At 39.7% G+C, this 19,769-nt stretch overlaps 2 protein-coding genes across 3 annotated transcripts in view; one reads left to right on the top strand and one right to left on the bottom strand.

The window, feature by feature from the left end:
- Nucleotides 1-1,765: 1,765 nt before the first annotated feature.
- nudt12 (nudix (nucleoside diphosphate linked moiety X)-type motif 12) lies at nucleotides 1,766-9,710 on the top strand. 2 transcript variants are annotated; one of them, XM_078251510.1, is made up of 8 exons: nucleotides 1,766-1,883; nucleotides 3,985-4,199; nucleotides 5,566-5,800; nucleotides 6,571-6,847; nucleotides 6,986-7,153; nucleotides 8,074-8,187; nucleotides 8,288-8,487; nucleotides 8,596-9,710. In XM_078251510.1, exons 2-8 carry the CDS (start codon nucleotides 3,994-3,996, stop codon nucleotides 8,701-8,703), a joined length of 1,308 nt encoding a protein of 435 aa, XP_078107636.1. In that variant the 5' UTR covers nucleotides 1,766-1,883; nucleotides 3,985-3,993; the 3' UTR covers nucleotides 8,704-9,710. The 2 variants fall into 2 exon arrangements, with proteins under 2 accessions (XP_078107636.1, XP_078107635.1); XM_078251509.1 differs by having other exon boundaries at nucleotides 5,497-5,800.
- The window catches only part of LOC144518674 (interleukin-6 receptor subunit beta), a 12,713-nt gene continuing 2,404 nt past the window's right edge, over nucleotides 9,461-19,769 (bottom strand). Inside the window, exons 4-15 of the mRNA XM_078251507.1 lie at nucleotides 19,462-19,595; nucleotides 19,126-19,259; nucleotides 18,256-18,415; nucleotides 17,957-18,039; nucleotides 17,405-17,627; nucleotides 15,968-16,168; nucleotides 15,476-15,577; nucleotides 14,464-14,604; nucleotides 14,217-14,342; nucleotides 13,652-13,736; nucleotides 13,168-13,249; nucleotides 9,461-12,542 (exon numbers count right to left, since the gene is read on the bottom strand). Of these exons, the coding sequence (XP_078107633.1) occupies nucleotides 12,042-12,542; nucleotides 13,168-13,249; nucleotides 13,652-13,736; nucleotides 14,217-14,342; nucleotides 14,464-14,604; nucleotides 15,476-15,577; nucleotides 15,968-16,168; nucleotides 17,405-17,627; nucleotides 17,957-18,039; nucleotides 18,256-18,415; nucleotides 19,126-19,259; nucleotides 19,462-19,595 (1,972 nt within the window). The 3' untranslated portion in view covers nucleotides 9,461-12,041. The remainder of the gene's footprint in view (nucleotides 12,543-13,167; nucleotides 13,250-13,651; nucleotides 13,737-14,216; nucleotides 14,343-14,463; nucleotides 14,605-15,475; nucleotides 15,578-15,967; nucleotides 16,169-17,404; nucleotides 17,628-17,956; nucleotides 18,040-18,255; nucleotides 18,416-19,125; nucleotides 19,260-19,461; nucleotides 19,596-19,769) is intronic.

The raw sequence follows: 19,769 nt of genomic DNA, 5'->3' as shown, positions 1-19,769 counted from the left end.
TATTAAAAAGGTGCAGCAAAACAACATAAAAAACAAGATAAAAAAACAAATGGAAAACAGCTAATTTGGTTACAGGGTCCTATGACATGCTGCTTTTTGGATGCTTTTATGTAGACCTTAGTGGTCCCCTAAAACTGTATCTGAAGTCTCTTTTATATAGACCTTAGTGGTCCCCTAATACTGTATCTGAAGTCTCTTTTATATAGACCTTAGTGGTCCCCTAATACTGTATCTGAAGTCTCTTTTATATAGACCTTAGTGGTCCCCTAATACTGTATCTGAAGTCTCTTTTATATAGGCCTTAGTGGTCCCCTAATACTGTATCTGAAGTCTCTTTTATATAGGCCTTAGTGGTCCCCTAATACTGTATCTGAAGTCTCTTTTATATAGACCTTAGTGGTCCCCTAATACTGTATCTGAAGTTTCTTTTATATAGGCCTTAGTGGTCCCCTAACACTGTATCAGAAGTCTCTTTCCCGAAATTCAGTATCACAGTGGGAACTGAACCCAGATCTCCCACACCAAAGGTATGTGTCATATCTACTGCGCCATCACCACCCAGCTGCTCAGCCCAGCTTTCATTTTCTCAAAGGCAGAGCAGGATACCCAGGGCTCGGTTTACACCTATCGCCATTTCTAGCCACTGGGGGGACCATAGGCAGGCTGGGAGAACTCATATTAATGTTGAAAACCCTCATAAAGTGAAATTGTCATGCCATGGGACCTTTAAAGAGATGGATTTTGACTGCGGTTTTGAAGTTAGCAAGTGATGTGGAAAGTCTGAGGTGTTGGGAAAGACAGTTCCAGAGGGTACTTTTACTAAAGCACTGTACTTAAGTAGCCTACCATTTTGAGGTACTTTACTTGAGTACTTCTATTTTATGTTATTTTATACTAATAAAATGAAATATTGTAATTTTTACTGCGCATCTATTTTGCTGCCAATTGTAGTTAAGTACAAATCTGAATGCAGGACTTTTACCTGTAGCCTAACAGATTATTTTTAAATGTATTGGTACTTTTACATAGGCCATAGTAAAATAAGGTCTGCGTACTTCGTCCACCATAGCCTTGTTTCTTCAAAATATACTGTATTTAACAGTTGATTTACAGAATTGTCTGCATTTTATCTGCCCCTTTTTTTCTCTTTTTTTTTTTTTTAGAATATCATAACTAATTTCTCGGAACTTCCAATCTCGCTGATGTTTCCAGATACATCTGCACAGAATGAGAGCAGAAAGCCTGCAGGCTGCGTTCAACAGCAGCGACAGCAGGCAGCAGAAAAAGTGCAAAGTGCAAAATGTGCTGCATTCAGAGGTTTCTTGGAAAACGTAACTTCCAAGACTTTGAGCTTGAACAAAACAGAGGCATTATATATTCAAATAACCTAGAAACAATAAACGTACTTGTGGCTACGATTGTAACGATAAAATAAACAAAACAATTAGAAATTAAAAAAGAATATTGCACCAAGTAAAATGAATGTGATGCATCCGTGAGGTAATTCATATAAAAACAAATCTCCAAAATGTGGGTTTTGAGATTGAAATGCAAGAAAAAAGTTACAAAGAGGTCTAATGAGTTAATGTTTCTTTTAAACTGTTTTTAATAAATAATGCACGCCTAAAAGTAGAAACAAAAACAAACAGTAAATTAATAGCTGACATTTTCCACTTACCCGTTACAATATATACACAATATATAATCTATATTGTATTGTCGCTGTAACACACAGAAATACTCTAGTTTAATGAGCACTTGAAGGCAGCACAGTTGCAGAGGTCGTTGCTGTTGCTCTTGAACGCAGCTCGTCACATTTGATCAAACACAACAAACAAACTGTTTTTCAGACAGAGGACAATCAGCACGGAGCTGAAGACAAGGTGAGTTTTTAAAAAAAATTATATTTCTTTATTATTTTAATGTTTTAATGGCTGTCTTTGATTACGAATAAATGTTGACGTTATTTCCAGGACATAGACGGAGCCAGAGAGCGAGAACATACTTCAAAAACTAGTTACGTTACTGTAACGTTACACAGATCCACACTGATGTCAGTTTGATTTCCAGCTGGGACAGATAGATACATAATATCACAACAGTCCTCATAGGAGTACAGTCAAGCTGCTTTACCTGTTGTAGACTTTGTACCGACTATTGACTCTAAACATAGCCTATCAAAGTAAATAAAATCACCAGAATGCTGTATTGAAAGCTGCAAGACTTACAGTAACGAACACACGTTTTGCAAGCCAGCGTCTCTAGCTAGGCTACGGTAAGCTGTGTTTTATAACAGTTTGATTTGATAGGCGTAACCTAAGAATGATTGACAGCTGTTGCACTAATAGGGGGAGGGAGAAAAAAAAGGACATAAAAAGGCAGAGTCCACCTTGTTTTAACAGTTCAACACACTTCAGGTGAATGATAACTAATAGATAACCATTGCACTTTCCAAGTGTAATACTTACATTTAGACAATTACAAGATTTCTGAAATGTATTTTTTTAATATGCAAATTAAGGACATCTATTAAATATGGGCTAAGTTCCATACATCTCCAGAACAGAAAACTGAACATTCCAAATTATTGTATTAAGTCTGAGGTTTTTACAGAGGGAATTTTCTTTTATCACTCCAAAAATCAGATAATCAGGCATAAATACCAATACTGTCAAAGCAAAACAAACATTTTAGATATTTTTTTTTTAGATATATGACGTTCAAAAATCGATGCCAAACTGTTTAAATGTTGGCTTCATCAGAACAGAGAATGTTGTTTCTAAAAGTCTGTGTGATGGTCATCCTGGAGAAACTTCCAGAAGGAGTTTGGAAGTTTCTCCACACAGCATCTATGGAGCTCAGCCACGGTGACCATCAGGTTCTTGGTCACCTCAACCATGAAGCTCTAGGAGGAGTCCTGGTTGTTCCAAACTTTTTCCAATTAAGAATCATGGAGGCCACTGTGCTCTTGGGAGAACCTTCAATGCAACAGAAATGGAACCGTTTTCTGTGCCTTGACAAAATCCTGTCTCTGAGCTCTGCAGGCAGTCCCTGTTTTTTGTCTGAGACCTTATATAGACAGGTGTGTGCCTTTCCAAATCATGTCCAATCAGTTGAATTGACCACAGCTAGACTCCAATCAAGGTGTAGAAACAAGTCAAAGATAATCAAGAGAAATAGGAGGCACCTGAGCTGGACTTCAAATGTCAAAAAGTCTAAATTGTTATGTCAATGTGATTTCACTTTTTTCTTTTTGATTCATTTGCAATCATTTCTGAAATCATGTTTTCGTACAAACAGTGAATTCTTTCTGAATGCACTTTATGTGGTAATTTGTATGTAGATAGTAAACTCCACTGAATGTTCGTGAAGGATGAAGTGTTTCTTTATGTGTTGAGAAAGTTCTCCTACTATTCAAGCCTCTTGGATCAGCTGGACAATGCATCGTCACAAAGCTGTGGTTCTCACAGGACAGCGACGCTACAAACATATGATGATCTTATAGAAGATGATGCATTGCTGTAGATTAAACTACCCAACAGTATATGAAGGAGTTAAAATGAGCACAACCTTAAACATCTACTGCAGTAAAATGCAACATAGACATTAATGCAGCAGTAATATTAACCCAGAAACATCAGATAGAAAGAACACACCTACATTTACTGCACAATTAGTACTTTTAATTGTCATACTTTAAGTACATTTTGCTGATAATACTTACATACTTTTAATTCAGTAAGATTATATATGCAGGACTTTTACTTAGTAAGTGAAGTATTTTCACAGTGTGGTGTTAGTACTTTAACTGCAGTAAAGGATCCGAATACTTCTTCCACCACTGTTCAAATCTACACATTGTAGTTTTAAACAGTTTAGAAAGACTGAATCTAACACGGACAATATAGATTTTTAATTTTTAATTTTTTTTCTTTACATACTTTCCCAAATCTGTCTTTGTTTTTGATCCCGTTTGTTTTCCAGGCAGGCAGAATGACGAGTCTCCAGCTGAGTGCGAAGGAGGACATGTTGGAGAGGTTTCTGGATGCTTCAGCCAGAGGAGACCTGACCCAGGTGTCCACGCTGCTGTCCCATGTCCCCTCGCTCATCAACCAGACGGGATACAGTGGCTGGACGGGGCTGATGCTCGCCGCACGCAACGGACACTACGAGGTGGTGGAGGCGCTGCTGTCGCACGGGTACAAAGACCTGAGATAAAGAGACACAAACACATAAAGAGACACAAACACAACAAATGCAAAAACATTACTTTACTCACAATGTGATTTAGAGTAAAAACATTCAGCCCTTAGAGATGTAAAAGAGGACGGTAAAAAGTCACCCTTTTAAATCCACTTTGACTTTTATTGGATTATCAATTTAAAGCTGCATTAATACTGCAGATGTTTGGCCACTAGAGGGCAGAAGAACTCCAAAACTCACCACCATATAAAGTTCTGGCTAACGTGTCTTATTTATTTTATTTTTTTATTTTATTGGTTTATTTGATAGGGACCATGCATATTTATGAACATTGTTGTATAATATGTAAATATGCCAGAATTAGTAAAAATAACTACAGCAGTCATACAGCACTCATTCACTATAAATTAAAAAGATATACATAATGGTGACATACTGTATACATTGACAAAACACAGCAAACATGCATAATGACAAAGACATTGTTCATCCACCTCTATACTGCATTCAATTTAACAGTGAAAGTGTATGGGTGATTACATGTGTGACAGTTAAAAGTGAGTGCATCTCTGGTTTTCTAGAAGCCACTGTTTGAAGTGAGTTTTAAAGGTCTTGAATGTAGGACACTCTCTTATTGGGAGGGGCAAGCTATTCCAGAGTTTACCTCCTATTATTGACAATCCGTTTTGTCCAGAAGTGGTGCGTCTAAATGGTATCACACAGTCCCCTGTTACAGATGCCCGTGCAAAAAGCCATGCAGCGGAGGGGGGGCAAGATTATGTAACACTTAATAGACCAAACAAGCATACTTGAAAAGTTTCAAATTGTCAAAGCTTAAAAAGGAATGTCTCTCTAAGATATCGCAATGGTGAAATGACAATGGCTTTTTATCAAAGGTTGTTATGGCTTTCTTAAATAGAGATTCAATGCTTTTAAGAGTAGTTATGCTAGTTAATGACCAATTTGTAAATCAATACTCTATATGTGAAAAGATCATAGTATATAAGAACACCTTTTTTAAAGTTCATTTGTGTGGTTTGGGTTAGTGATGTAAATAGAGCAAGATCTTGAAAGTACTTTTAAAGTAGTTTTCCAGTTAAGTTAAGAATTTCAGGTCACATTTCTGAATCTTTTGTTTGACCAGTTTATATTTTTTTATTTGCCAGGTTAATATAAATGTAAATACATAGTTGTCAGTAGCATTGTGTTCCCCCCTCACTTCCTACCCTTGAATAGATGGACTTCTTGCTTCTCCTAAAATCTCTTATCTCCTCTCTGTTTTCGATCTTCAAGCTGCGACAAGTTCTCAGTGAACAGCTCGTCGCAGACCGCATACGATATCGCCAAGTTCTGGGGCCACAGACACATCTCCAACCTGCTGGGCCGTGCGGACGACGGCAGCCAGCGAGTCCTGCCGGGCTCCGACCCCCACCAGCAGGAGAACTACTTCAGCAGAGAGACGCTGGACCGGCTGAGTGCCAAGAGGGCAGACACAGTCTGGTTGGAGGATAAGCAGAGTGACCCAGACACAGTCTACCTCCTGTTCTACAACCTCAGCCCCATGGTCCGCAGCTCCCAGGAGGACGACAACGCAGGGGTGCGTGGCTGAGGACAAATCTCATTATCATTATTATTATTATTATTATTATTATTATTATTATTTTAAGCTGCTGAACCATCACCATGTTTAGAAATGAGCTCTGATGATCGGTCTAGATTTCAGAGCATTCAGCTGTACACATCTTAAAAAAACCAATCAGCAAGCATCACGGAAGCAACAAGCAGAATATCATCAACATTAAAGTTGACTCAGTGGTGGGAAATACTAAATGCGTATGGTAATTTTCTAGAGGAGTGCCTCGTAAACAAATTGGTATCAAAAGAAATTCTCCTAACATTTGGAAATGGACAGCCAATTTTTAAGGATACATACAGAAGGGATCATTTAAGTCACGTGATAAATAAGATCTAAGGACTAAAAGGGACGTAAAAAGCTAGCTGCAGATGGTTAACATCTAAGTGATGAGTGAGCACAGTGAAGTGCAACAGTATCTGCATAAAGCAGTAGCCTTGTATTCATGATTGATGAGGAAATGTAATATATTAACAAAAGTGTCAAATCCAATTTGGAATAGAATGTATGATAATGTTAGGTGCATCTAGGTGCATTAGTCCTTATTTAAACCTGTGTTCTAAATCAATGCACGCTTGGACAAATTAACCTTCCTGTCATTTCAGTGGTGTGATGTTATTAGTCTGCAGCCCACAGCTATTAAAAGTGACATTGTTGGCCAGTCAGATTTTTTTGAAATTATTTTTCAAAGATTCAAGTTGTTATCTAATGATTGTGATTCTAACTCTTAACAGGGTGAGACCAAGCTGTGTCGGTTCAGATATGAAGCGGTCAAAGACCTTCTCCAGAAACCTGCGACTGTGCTCATCTTCCTCGGAGTGGAGAAGAGGAAAACACCCTCCTCCTCCTCCTCCTCTCAGACAGTGGACGGCATCCAAGAGCCTCCTGCTTGGTTTGCCATCAACACAGATGACGCCGCTGCTGAACTTCTTAAACGCTGCAGAGAAAGGAACTGCTCCTTCCCAAAGACGCCCAACAGAGACCTGCTGAAGCTCAACGAGGAAGAGGCCGGTAAGGAAGATAGTTCTTTTTTTTTTTTTTTTCAGAGGCATCTTTCTCTGGTCTGGATTAATACAACTGCTTTTATATGACTCCTACGTTTCATTCGCTATTCCTTAATCAGCTAACTGAGTAATCTTGGTCCTGCAGGAGTTGTGGCTCAGGCTCGGTCGGTGTTGGCCTGGCACAGCCGCTACAGCTTCTGCCCGACGTGTGGCAGCAGCACCACATTGGAGGAGGGAGGATACAAGAGGAGCTGCCTAAACCTTGACTGCAGGAGTCTGAAGGGGGTTCACAACACATGCTATCCACGAGTCGGTACGGAGCTCCACCCCCACCTCACCTACCTGCCTTCCATTAATAATATCAGTACTGGGTGTAGAAGCCAGCAGTATAACAGCTGTGTTTAAACATTCCAGGCCCTATTTTAACGATCTAAGCGCACGGCGTGACGCACATGGCGCATGTGCGTTTAGGGCGTGTCCAAATCCACTTTTTGCTAGTTTGACGGCGGAAAAAAGGGTCCGTGCGCCGGGCGCATGGTTCAAAAGGGTTGTACTTTGTGTCTTCATTAATTCATAGGTGTGTTTTGGGCATAACATGCAATAAACCAATCAGTGTCATCTCCCATTCCCTTTAAAAGCCAGGCACGTTTCTACCTTGGTGCATTGCTATTATGATGGCGGATTTGCACAGTTTTTGTAATCTTTTGCATGTTTATGTGCTGCTGCACTTACCTGTGTGTGCGTGTAACAAGCATAGTGGGTGCACACTGTGCACGAGCCTAGGTGCATTTTACTAATTCGCTGTTAAAATAACGATGAAATGCTGCGTTGTTGACTTTAGACCAGGTTTTTGTTGGTCAATGATGCGATCACTTCCCGCTGCCTCAAGATAGCAATACGCCAAGAATGCACACACCTCCCTGTAAGACCAGCACGCCCACGGGCGCAAATATGGGTGCAGGTGCATTTGCTATTTAAACGACGTGGGCGCTGGACGGGAAATTGACAACTGTGTCGGTCTTAAACTAGCAAAGACACTTGCGTCGGTGCATTTAAGCTGATAAAGGAGCATTCTGGTTTAAAACACTTTTCGCATATGACCACACACCCCAACCCAAACTGAATTGGACTATCCAACGAAACGCTCCACTGTTCGTTTACAACGGACCAAAGGTGTGAAAGCACCCTTAAAGTATCAATGGTTCATTCATCTCCTCTGTCTTGTTTTTCCAGACCCAGTGGTCATCATGCTGGTGATCCACCCTGATGGAAACCAGTGTTTACTGGGAAGGAAGAAGATCTTTCCGGTTGGCATGTTCTCCTGTCTGGCTGGATTCATAGAGCCTGGTAACCAACACAGACACAGAAACACACACATTGCATTGACTTACCCAAACCGTGACCACAGCATCTAAATGCCTGAACCCAAACCTCACCTCTCCTGCAGGGGAGGCGATGGAGGAGGCGGTGAGGAGGGAGGTGGAGGAGGAGAGCGGCGTGAAGGTGGGACCGGTTCAGTACGTCTCCTGCCAGCCCTGGCCGATGCCCTCTAACCTAATGATTGGCTGCCTCGCTGTCGCTATATCAACTGACATCAAAGTAGACGAGAATGAGATCGAGGAAGCTCGGTGGTTCCCACGACAACAGGTACAAACATAAATTCTACTATGGCTTAAGGACACTGAGGCACAACCTGAGAATGCTTGTGTTTAGTCAAACTCTGAATCTAAACTCTTCTTTTGTTTTTTGTTTTAGGTGATTGACTCATTCAGAGGAGCCCATCCGGCCTTGACTATGCCTCCGAGACAGACCATCGCCCACCAGCTGATCAGACACTGGATCGGCATGAACTCTAACCTTTAGCCCTCCAGATGGGTCTAAAAAAACAGCAGTTGTCTGATCTGTTGCTGCTTTATTACGACAAAGCAGCTGCCAGTCGAGGGAATCACCAGATTCTTCAGGTTGTGCTTTAATGTGGTTTGTATTTACTGTTAAATACAAATCCTTTAAATGCACTTATTGTATGTGGAGTGGTACAGCCTGCAGATAAAGGCAAAGGCAGAACCATGCAAAATGGAAAAGAGGACAAACAATTCACTCTTACTTGAAAGCAACAGCTGCTTCTGATCTCAGCTTAGAACCTACACTTGCAGTGTGACGATGGATCAAATAATAGTGCAAAGTTAAAGGACACTGTTGCAGAAAGATGTAATCTGCAGTTAGACAAAAACATATATATGGTATACATATATACTGGGATATTAAACTATTCCACCCACAATTTTAAGCAAATCTAGACATACAATTTAAACTCCACCATCCATCAGTATCACAGCATCTGATACTGAAGTTTCAGCTTTGACTGATGGTTTCTTTGTCAAATGTCAGCCATCTTGACAAATGTATTAAATGTAGTCGAAGAAATCTAAGCTAAGAAGATAAATTGTTTGATTATAAAATCAAAACAAGTTTAATTCTCCTATGTTAAACTGCAGTTAATGTGCAGTGATGGAAGCTTATTATTATTTTCTACTGTGCGGTCAAAACAACAAAATGGCCGATCACTCGCGCTGATAATTGACGCACAATAAATTTCTATAAAATGAAATGAAATTTGAAATGAACTTGACATTTTTTTATTTTATTTTATTTACCTGTATTTAACCAGGAAGAGACTCACTGAGATTAAGCAGCAGTACAACTAGGGCTGGGCGATATGGAGAAAATCAATTATCACGATATTTTTGACCAAATACCTCAATATCGATATTGCGGCGATATTCTAGGGTTGACAACTGGTGCTTTAACAATATATCTTCACACAGATTTTAGATAAATAATCTTCTGTAATGTGGATATAATGTCTAAGTGGGTAAATGCAAAATAATAGAACAGCTAGAACAGTGTGGTAAGCTCAGAAGAGTACTTGACTCTACTGTAATGCAGCCTTTAAAACCAGGAAAAGACAACACTTATGTCATATCACGATATTACGATATCCAAAATCTAGCCTCATATCATGATATCGATATATTGCCCAGCCCTAAGTACAATCACACATGCATACAAACACAAAATACACAAAAACACTAAGAACATAAAACAACTGAAACAGCAAATCCCTCAAAGTCAACCACAATCCCAAACACATCATGCAAAACATCTACAGCCAGATGTGGCTGCCTCCAAGTCAATCAACATCCTCTTAAAAGCGACCAATGAGACCAGCTCATTAAGTTTCATGGATTTCTATAACTTGTTCCATGTAGAGGGAGCAGCAAACTTAAATGCCTTTTTCCCCAGCTTAGTTCTAACCTTTGGAACAGACAGAAGGAAAAGATCCTGGGAACAAAGATTGTAAGTCCTGATACTATTTACACTGATATAGGTCAGAAGGTAGGATGGAAGTAGACATAAAATTGCCTTGTATGTGAAGATATGCCAGTGTTGAAGTCTCTGTGTTGATAGAGAAGGCCATCCAACACATTCATACAGTTCACAATGGTGAGTGAGGGCTTTAAAACCAGTGATGAACCTCAGAGATCCATAGTATACAATGTCCAGTGCATGTAAACTCTGAGACGAAGCATGCATGTATAAAACATCACCATAGTCAAGTATAGACATAAAAGTGGCAGCAACCAGCCTCTTTCTAGATTCGAACAAAAGGCAGGATTTGATTCTGAAATAAAACCCTTTGCTAGCTGCTGAATATGAAGGGTAAAAGATAGATTCATCTATTAAAATACCAAAATATCTGTACTTAGAAACACATTCAATATTCGTACCCTGGGAAGTGAGAATTGAAGGCAGATTAGATTTGGATTTTGAATTGAAAAAAAGCATGACTTGTTTTTTCAGCATTTAAAACAAGTTTTAAATCATAAAGATTCTGTTGAAGCGTGTTAAAAGCAAGTTGTAACTGGGAGAGGGCCTAGTCTGCGGTGGGTGCTGAGCAATACAGTACAGTGACAGTACTTTAAACACGTTAGGATCAATGTTATTGATATAGAGGATGAATAGCAGTGGCCCCAAGACTGACCCCTGAGGCACGCCTTTTGTTATTCTGAGATAGCGAGAAGTTCTGCCCTCTGCCTGCACACACTGAGTTCTGTCTGCAAGGTAATTAACAAACCAGCTGACAGTTTGTTCAGAATATTCAGACATTAAATTGCTTAATATAACAACTTCCCATTGTCTGTGGCAATATTTTGTATAACATGGTACTGTTGTGCATGTGTCCATGCTACCATGATGTTACCACCTACCTGGCCTCCATACCAAGTGTCTCTACACCTGCATTTCTACACACCAATGAAGGCTGCATGGCCCAAAAGGCTTTGTCCATTGCCAGGCAAATGGTCTGAAGTAAACCTATTTGAATGAAATATCTGAATGTGGGCCACTTTTTTTATATGGATACTTGCATCTAGGACCACCACACAAAACGCAACAGTGGGTCAGTGGCAACTCTAATTAAAAATAAAAAATAAAATAAAGCTAGACAAAGTTCACTTTGTACTGAGTCTGAACACACCTTGACAGTGTAGAGTTAAAGCTATGTTCAGAGTTTTAGCCCTGCAGCCCTTTGATTCATTTCAATGAAGCCATTGGACTGCCAACACCAAAGGCTCCCGCTAAACACAGAATCGTCCAGAAACAAAGTCAAACTTTTTTTTGTGTCATTCAGCAAGATGCTGCTGTGGCCAAATAAGTGGAAGCACATATTCCTGTTACTTTGTTTACGGGAATGGCATAATTCTACTGTTTACCTTGTGACAAAAGATAAAATATGGCAAACCACTGTGCAGTGTTTTGGCATCTGAAACAAACCTTCAAGATCTTTCACATCTCGCTGGAATCTGAAGTAACAAGCACCCACCAATGTTTTAACGCAGGTCTGGTTTCAGTCTGAACGCCTGCTAAGCCTGCATCTGAGAGTTCTTAAAATGGCCACAAATAAGAAAATAAACTTAATTCAGGTGCCACCCACCAGCCAAAGCAATGGGCTTTGCCCCTCCAGTGTTTAAGGATACAGTATGTTGTCGGCTGTGTAATAGAGATTACAGCCAAGAGTCACCAGCATGTCTGTAACCTTTTACTCTTACTTTTCCACCTGTGTTTAACCCAGCATGTTGCACTGAAGTACGCTGTCCATAATCAATCTCACAGATAAGATAAGACCAGTGTCCACTCACTGTTTACACATCCGTTTTCCCCAGAAATGAAGAAACATACTCTGCTTCACAGGTTATCTGATAAGCACAGTGGTTGTTTGGCATGAATTCACGAAAATGACATTTCAGTGCAGTTTCCTTCTCCTTCTGATGTAACCTCTCAGAAAAGTCACTCTCTTCCTCTTTCTGAGGAAAGCAGTTGTTAGCTTCATGTGTCTGATGCAGCATGGCAGCATCAGCCTCACGGCTCTCCTCAGATGGGAAAACTGAGTCAGCATGGTAGGACAGGAGAGAAACCAGTGGGTGCTCTGTGATCACTGGAGCATCAGAAATATACTCTGAGTCCAGTTCTAGGGCTGACGGTTTGATGATGAGGTGGCTGATCAACAGCAGAGAGGTGTCTTCATGTAGGTCCTCTTCTAAGGAGGGCTGGGAGTTCGGACAGACCGTGATGAGACTCTTCTCTCCGAGTACGTCTGTCACCTGGAAGTCCTCAATATCCAGGAGGTTTCTCTCTGCAGTTTTCTGTTGTGGGGAATAATAGATTGGATTTTAATCAGGAAAGAGTCAATGGATATACAGAAAAGTTTAAAGCCTTAAAAACAGCAATCTTTGAGGGGTTTACTGTAAATATGTGAATGGAGCATCATAAAGCATCAATTAAGAGTTGTAAACAGTCCCCCCTAAATTTAATAAAAAATAAAGAGTCAAATATTGTCAGATTTCAGAGATGGATCCCATAATCTGCCACCAATATTAATCAGAGGGGAACCATCATGATAACACAAATAATAGTAACAATGACTTAAACCATGTTAAAACAAATAAAGGTAAATTCCTATTGACTGGATACATTTTATGAAGTTAATTGCTGGATAAACTGCCAATCAGATGAGATCATATACATTTTTCAAATATAAAATCTACTCGTTTTGAGAGGTTTCTTCAGTCACACTTGTCTGTCACTTGAAAATTCCTGAAAGGAGTGAAACTGCAGAGTGAAAAGATGCATTTGTTTCATTAAAACTGAATATGAGATTAAGCAACAGAATAAACAGGATTGTTTCTGTGACCAAGTTGGATTCACATGTAAAGATGAGTATAGCAGAATACATCAATAACACCCTAGTTTAAAGGAAACCAAACTCACCTGGTGGTTTGGGTCCATCAGCCACTGGCCTGTCGTACTGTTCCAGGGGGTGGAGATGGGCGGGAAGAAGTACGACTTGTACCTGCACAGTAATGGTATTGCTGTTATGCCGTATCAATAAAGACTTATTCACTTTTTCTTCAAAATGAGTGCATTGGTTTTCACCCTGTTCTGTGAGTAATGGTATTATTGATGAATTTTAATTTAATTCAGCTGAAACACTAAGAAAGTCAAGGCCCATTAATCTGATTTCAAGGGCTTTTTGGAACGAAACATGACGAAAGGCATGTGTTTGATTTGCTTTTCAACATACTGTCGTCATTCTTGACATATTTCTACCTTCCATAACTTTCTTTGGACAACGATGCTAAATTAGTTCACAAAATGTGGTTAAATAATGGATTCAAACAATCAGCAGCAACAGTAACAGAACAGTGTAGGTGCATGAGCCTTCAGATGTGACCATGAGTGTGTGTTGACTCACACAGTCCTGGACAGGATGGAGATGATGAACACAATGACAGCCAGCAGCAGCAGAGGAGTTGCTGTAGCCACCACTGGCATCTCATCTGAAATAAAACATTCCTAGTTAGCTCTGAATCAAAAGATTATTGTGTGTAAATGCATTTATTCTTCTACCTGCAGTCACACTGTCAATAACACAGTAAATTAGTGATGGGAAACACTGGGACCTTGTAGAATCCATTTATTTAGATTTTATGTTATATGTTATTTAGGCTGATTATACAAGATACAAAGAATATTAGTGATTGTATCTATTTTAATTCATAATGTAAAATATAATATTCTAGTTTTCCAGTATTCAAATTTAGATGTTAAATTAATTATTTCTTGTAAGCATGATGGAAAAAAACAAAATACCACAAAGTTAGAAAATCACCCCCAACAGCCACCAAAAAACAAATCATTGCCCCTTCTCATTCCTGTTTATCGAGAGGTGATTACATCTCAATATTCAACAGTTAAAATGTTTTTCACGCTGGGATCATTAAATCACATTCTGCTTTTAGAAAACCAGTTCAACTCACCAAAGTCTGTCCTCACAGGGATGATGTTTCTGGAAACATCATCAGCCAGTAGGAGAAGAGAATACTCAGTGTTGGGTTTCAGGTTGTTGAAGGTGAGCTGCAAATGGTCTGGCCACAAAGACAGCGCTGGAGAAGAGTGGACGTTCTTTGTACTTAGACTGATTGTAAAAAAACAACAACTCTTCACTAATGCATCAACAGATTCACTTTTAACTTTCTAACAGCAGTGAGAAAACTGTTAACTTACTTTCACTCTCTGATTCTTTTGTCAGCATGACTCTGTATCTGTTCACTCTGATTGGTCCAGCCTTCCTTTGCCACACCCACACCACTGTTACTGTGGTTTTGGTCACGACCCCCACCTTCAGTTGGATGGGCTCCATCAATGCTGAGAAAACACACAAGAAATCTTCCTGTAAACGTCTATGTGAAGGTTTTCTGTCTCGTGGCGGTGCCCAATATTTCCAGTTAAAACAATGGACTGAATTACTGTTACCCAGTAAATCCCCAATAAACATAATTTAATCTCTGATTCCAATGTCCCCAAAGTTCCTTAATAATAAGGTCTAAACATGTGGGCACACCGTTGGGCACAGACTGGTAAGAGCCCCCCAGTATAGAAACAAGATACCCAAACTCAGAGAGTCTCAAAAAGTCATTTTGCATCCCTTTGTAGTGGTTTGCTTCTCAAACATCATCATCATTTTGCATTAGTCTTTTGCATGTCTTTGTGGCCGTTTTGTGTCTCTTTGTAGTCATTTTGGGTCACTTGTAGTCGTTATGTGTATGTCTTTGATTGTTTTATGTAGAACTGATGAGATTAGTTGATTGGTTGTCAACTATTAAATTGATCTCCAACTATTTTGATAATCTGTTAATCGTTTTAATCGGTTTAAGTAATGTTAAATTAAAACATTCTCAGATTCCAGTATTCAGTAAACTGAATAGCTTTGAGAAGTGGACAAAACAAGACATTTGAGGACATAATTTTTTCACAATTTTCTAACATTTTATAGACCAAACAACTAATCAATTAATTGAGAAAATAATCAACAGATTTATCGAAAATTAAAAAAATGTGTTGCCTCCCTAATTTAATGCCATTTTCAGTCATTTAGCATCTCTTTGTGTTTGGTGTTGATGTAAAAGTAATAATGCCAACTGGGATGATAAGGTCTTAGCTGAGAGTTAAAGTCGCAGGTTTAACTGGATTAAGTTATTATTTAGTGCTTTGTTTGAAAGGCTGGATGCATGTTTACCTCCCTGCTGCAGACTGGCAGGCAGCAACTGAGGCGATCCACACTGCTGATGGGGGTAGATGGGGAACACACTGATCAGGTAGTACTCATCAGGTTCAACATCTGTAAACATACCACATACACTGTAAGTACACACTGTACATGCCAGGAATGTAATATGATGTATATTCACCGCAACACAAGAGTAAACCAGGCTCCATTGGGGACAAGCTTTTATAAAAAAAACTTTTTTAAGTAAAAGCCTTTCTGACTGTTTTAGCTTTTTAAATTTCTACTTTCCTTTTAACCTGTTTGCGAAGCACAAAACCCAAAGTGTGCAGATATATAGAGCTATGTATAAAGAAAAATCAAGTGTCAACAGTGCATGTTCCTGCTGAATTTGTGACACCATCACACAAACTGATACATGTTTTGATTAAAACATGCACCACCCAAACATACACAATGACAAGTATCTCCTCTGCATAGTTGGATATTCCAACACAGTTGTACCTTGTATGACAGTGGAGGTGGTGTTGTTGTCCACTGTGGTCCAGCGGCTGGTGGATGGACGAGTCCCTGGGTGCCACTGAACAGCAAGATGACTGACAGGCGGGACAGAGGGCGAGGCTGTGGGGCTCTCCCATTGGACCAGTAGGCCCTTCATAGCCGGGAAAGAACTGGACACCCACAAGCTTCTGACTGACGGAAGAGCTACAGAATACAACAGGATTGTGATTAACAACAAGATTATCATCATGCATTTTTATCACCATGATTAGCATGAACACCAACATACTAACACAATGTGACTTATCTTGTAAATGTCTACATGCAAATGATCAAACCACACTGTATCCATCCCTTATGTAAATCTGTTTATCATTTTGCAGGGTGAAGACAGGGGAATCTGTCCCAGCTGACACTGAGCAAGGAGTGGGTTTTATCCTGGACAGGTTGTTCACAGAGATCCATAAATTAACTCAATCATCTCAATATTAAGCAAAACACTTATGCAGATTTAAGCCGTTACCACACAGCCGTGAGTTAAGTGACATCTCGCACTGTCTCGCACCTTGCACAGTCTAAGATTCATTCTTTTAAATAGCGACAAGTTGAAACACATAAAAGCAAATATTTCATAATTAAAGTAAACATTTGACTGGAGAAAGGTTGTGTTGCAATAAGTGTTATCTGAACATCATGACACTGCTCTGTTGCTTCCTTCTCTGATAGAAAATATATACACACACACACAAACACACACACGCACACAGGATATTACATAAGTGGAGAGTGCAAGCTTTACATCTGATATTGTCAGTTGATTGCTTAATGCTTGCAGTTGAATGCTGATAGCCATGGCAATTGAATAGATAAAACATATTTCTGTCTATTTCAGTATTTCCATGCAATAGCCAGTTGTGGTGTAATTTTCAGGAACACCATGTTGTGTTATGATGAGACTAAAGGAAAGCTTAGACAACATTGGGCCATTCATACATCACAGGTCAAGGGACGAGGACATTCGGCCAGTCTCTATTAACCAAACCTGATTATGTATTATTATCTTTGTCTCTCTACAGATTCAAGAAGTCTACGTAGACAGCTGTATGGTAAGGGAATGTTTTGTGTCAGGACTGTCTCCTTTTGGAGGTCAGTGGGCCAGCTAAACCTTTGCATACTTCCCAGAGAGAGAGAGGCTGAACTAGGCTTTAACATAATATCTTTGTTTACTTAAAGGTTCAGCTAAATGTAACGCCTCCAGCATGAGTTTAAATATACCTTCAGGAAGACAGGAACTTCAGAGAGTTGGGAATTGTCTCCTCAATTGAGTGTTCCTTAAATGCTCCTGTGTAAGTCATCAAGGTCTCCTGAACCTTCTTCACATATGTGAAATGAGTTGTGCTGCTCCTAAGTGTTTTTCCTTAACACCAGTGTGCCACTCACTGTTCTGTGTTTGTGTGTCAATGCTGAGATGTGCAGCAGGTCCACAGCCGGCCGTATTGAAGGCAGTAACTGTGACACTGCAGTTCCCCTCTTCCACAACCAGGAGCGCCGTCACATCTGTGACATTTTTAGTTATTCTGTCCTGCAGCTGCTGCTTCTTCACTGGCTTGTAGCTCACCTGGTATCCAAGGATACGACCTCCGGCATCACGGAGGTCAAGGTCCTGCAGACAGACAAGACGTTTCCAAAATACATTGTATACCACATTTGTTTTGGAAACATTTGTTTGGAATTTTAAGACTGCCTAATTAGACTTAATTTTGATATAGTTTCTGTCTTTTGACACTAAATTAAATTAGTTTAACGTTAGCAAACATTGCTGACAGAGACATAACGTTTCTGAAATGTGAGATGCTGCTTATTGGTGCGAAAATAACACTAACAGCTCAATCACCTTTCAAAGATTGGCTATTTCTGCACGGAGGGGCATTCAGTTGTACTAATCAGGATTTTTTATAGTTTAATACGATAATAAAAAGTATTTCAAAGTACCTTCCACATGAGATGAAGGAGAAAAGATCCACCAGAGTCTGTTGTCTCCACTCTGTAACACACCTCTGGTGGCCTGGAGGGCACTAGTGAAGGAAAAAGCTTTAGTTAACTACAGCTCTTTAAAAATACTGGTTTAATGTTTGATGTCATTGGTTTAGTCTACTGTAGTGTCATGTATCCCGAAAAAATATTTAAATATGAATTCATGAAGTCTTCGTCTCAGTTTCTCACCGCATTTCTTTCCTATGAATTCAGTCCCCAGCATATCATTTAATTCAAGTTTGAATGTAAAGTGTTACCCCTGTCCAGCGTCCTCATGCTAACATCAGAACTCCAGTCGCTCCAGATGCCGGAGTCCTCTCTGCAGGCCACAGCAGCTCTGTAGACCGTAAATGTCAGGAGGTCTCTGATCGTGTAGGTCAGTGTCTGATCTTGATGTGCGGGGAAATAATCTGGAGCCTAGAAACAGACAGCAAAGAGTGCAAGAGAGAAATTTACTTTTGGTATTCAGTGGATTCGCTCAAGGGCATTTTGAGCCGTTTTGTAATTTCAGAGTTATCAGCTGTGTCCTATTTTTTTTCCTTTTACTCTCACTTTCTGATTGTAAATCATTTGCATTAAAACTAAACCCCAATTTACAACTTTGCTCTGTGGAGCAACTGTTAAGTTCTCTGCTCTTCCTCCACCCAGACATTTCTCATCATTGCATTTGCATTTGGTCTAATAACATCTAGCTCTAGAACAAGATGGCTCCAAAGTCCAAACCAAAGGCAACACTGAAATAAAAGAAAGGGTTTGGAGGAGTCCTCGAACAAAGCTGGTATTTCCGTAATACAAAAAGGCTTAGCTAAGACATGCAATTTTCAATATGTGTGTGTGTGTGTTCTTGTACTAACAGTATTGTGGGGACTCAAAGTTAATCACACACTCACATTGTGGGGACTCATTAAACCTGGGGACAAGCTGATCCTGATAACTTTAACTTTATTTTAGGGTTAAAGTTTTTTTTTTTGTAGAGCATGTCTCAAACAAATGGCACAAGAAATTGAATTGAAATTGTGTTGAATAACAATTTTTGTGGTTATACAGTAGTTAAGGCAAGCCTCCAGGTATTAAATGTTAGCCAACAGTGTTCTCATAAATAACAAGAGTGTTTGTATGATACTAACCTGGGTCCATGTGTGAGTGTTGTCGTCTTTGTAGTGAAGCCGACAACTGCCATCACCAACGTTGCTTCTCCAAGACACAACAATAGAGTCCTCAGTGGAGCCAAGTACAGTTAATACAGGCTGAGAGGGTTTGACTAAGGAGAGGAGACAATGAAACAAGGAGGGGAGATGAGAAACGGACAAAGGGAGTATTTAAGACTTGATCATAATTTCACAATTTTCTTGCAGGCAGTCTGTCAGTTCTCAAATCTACAAATTATTATACTGTAAAATATAGACAGATGGTATGACAGTCAGTACTGGGTAATGTAGTGATGAGAGTTCTGGGCCACCTACCTGCATCATAAAGAAATACAGTATGAGGCTGGGACCAGACCTCCCTCCCCATCATGTAGTTTTTGATCCTAGCTGTTACGTTGAGGACAGCTGCAGGGTTGAAAATTCCCTGACAGGATATGATTGTATCTCCGCTGAAGAAAAAAGAGAAAGAGAAACAAAGGCTTTATACAAAGGATTATGGCCTGAGGGATTTGTTTTTTAACGTTACACATCTGTTGCTTAATCTTTACACCTTATTCCAACACTTTACTAAATGCACTTTACCAGCTCTTAAGACTGGAGTAAGCTATAGTAGCTACAGAGCC

The sequence above is a fragment of the Sander vitreus genome, chromosome 5 (assembly GCF_031162955.1).
Source record: "Sander vitreus isolate 19-12246 chromosome 5, sanVit1, whole genome shotgun sequence".
Classification (NCBI taxonomy): domain Eukaryota; kingdom Metazoa; phylum Chordata; class Actinopteri; order Perciformes; family Percidae; genus Sander; species Sander vitreus.
Note: the sequence above shows the minus strand (reverse complement) of the source record. Positions and strands in the feature narration are given on the sequence as shown.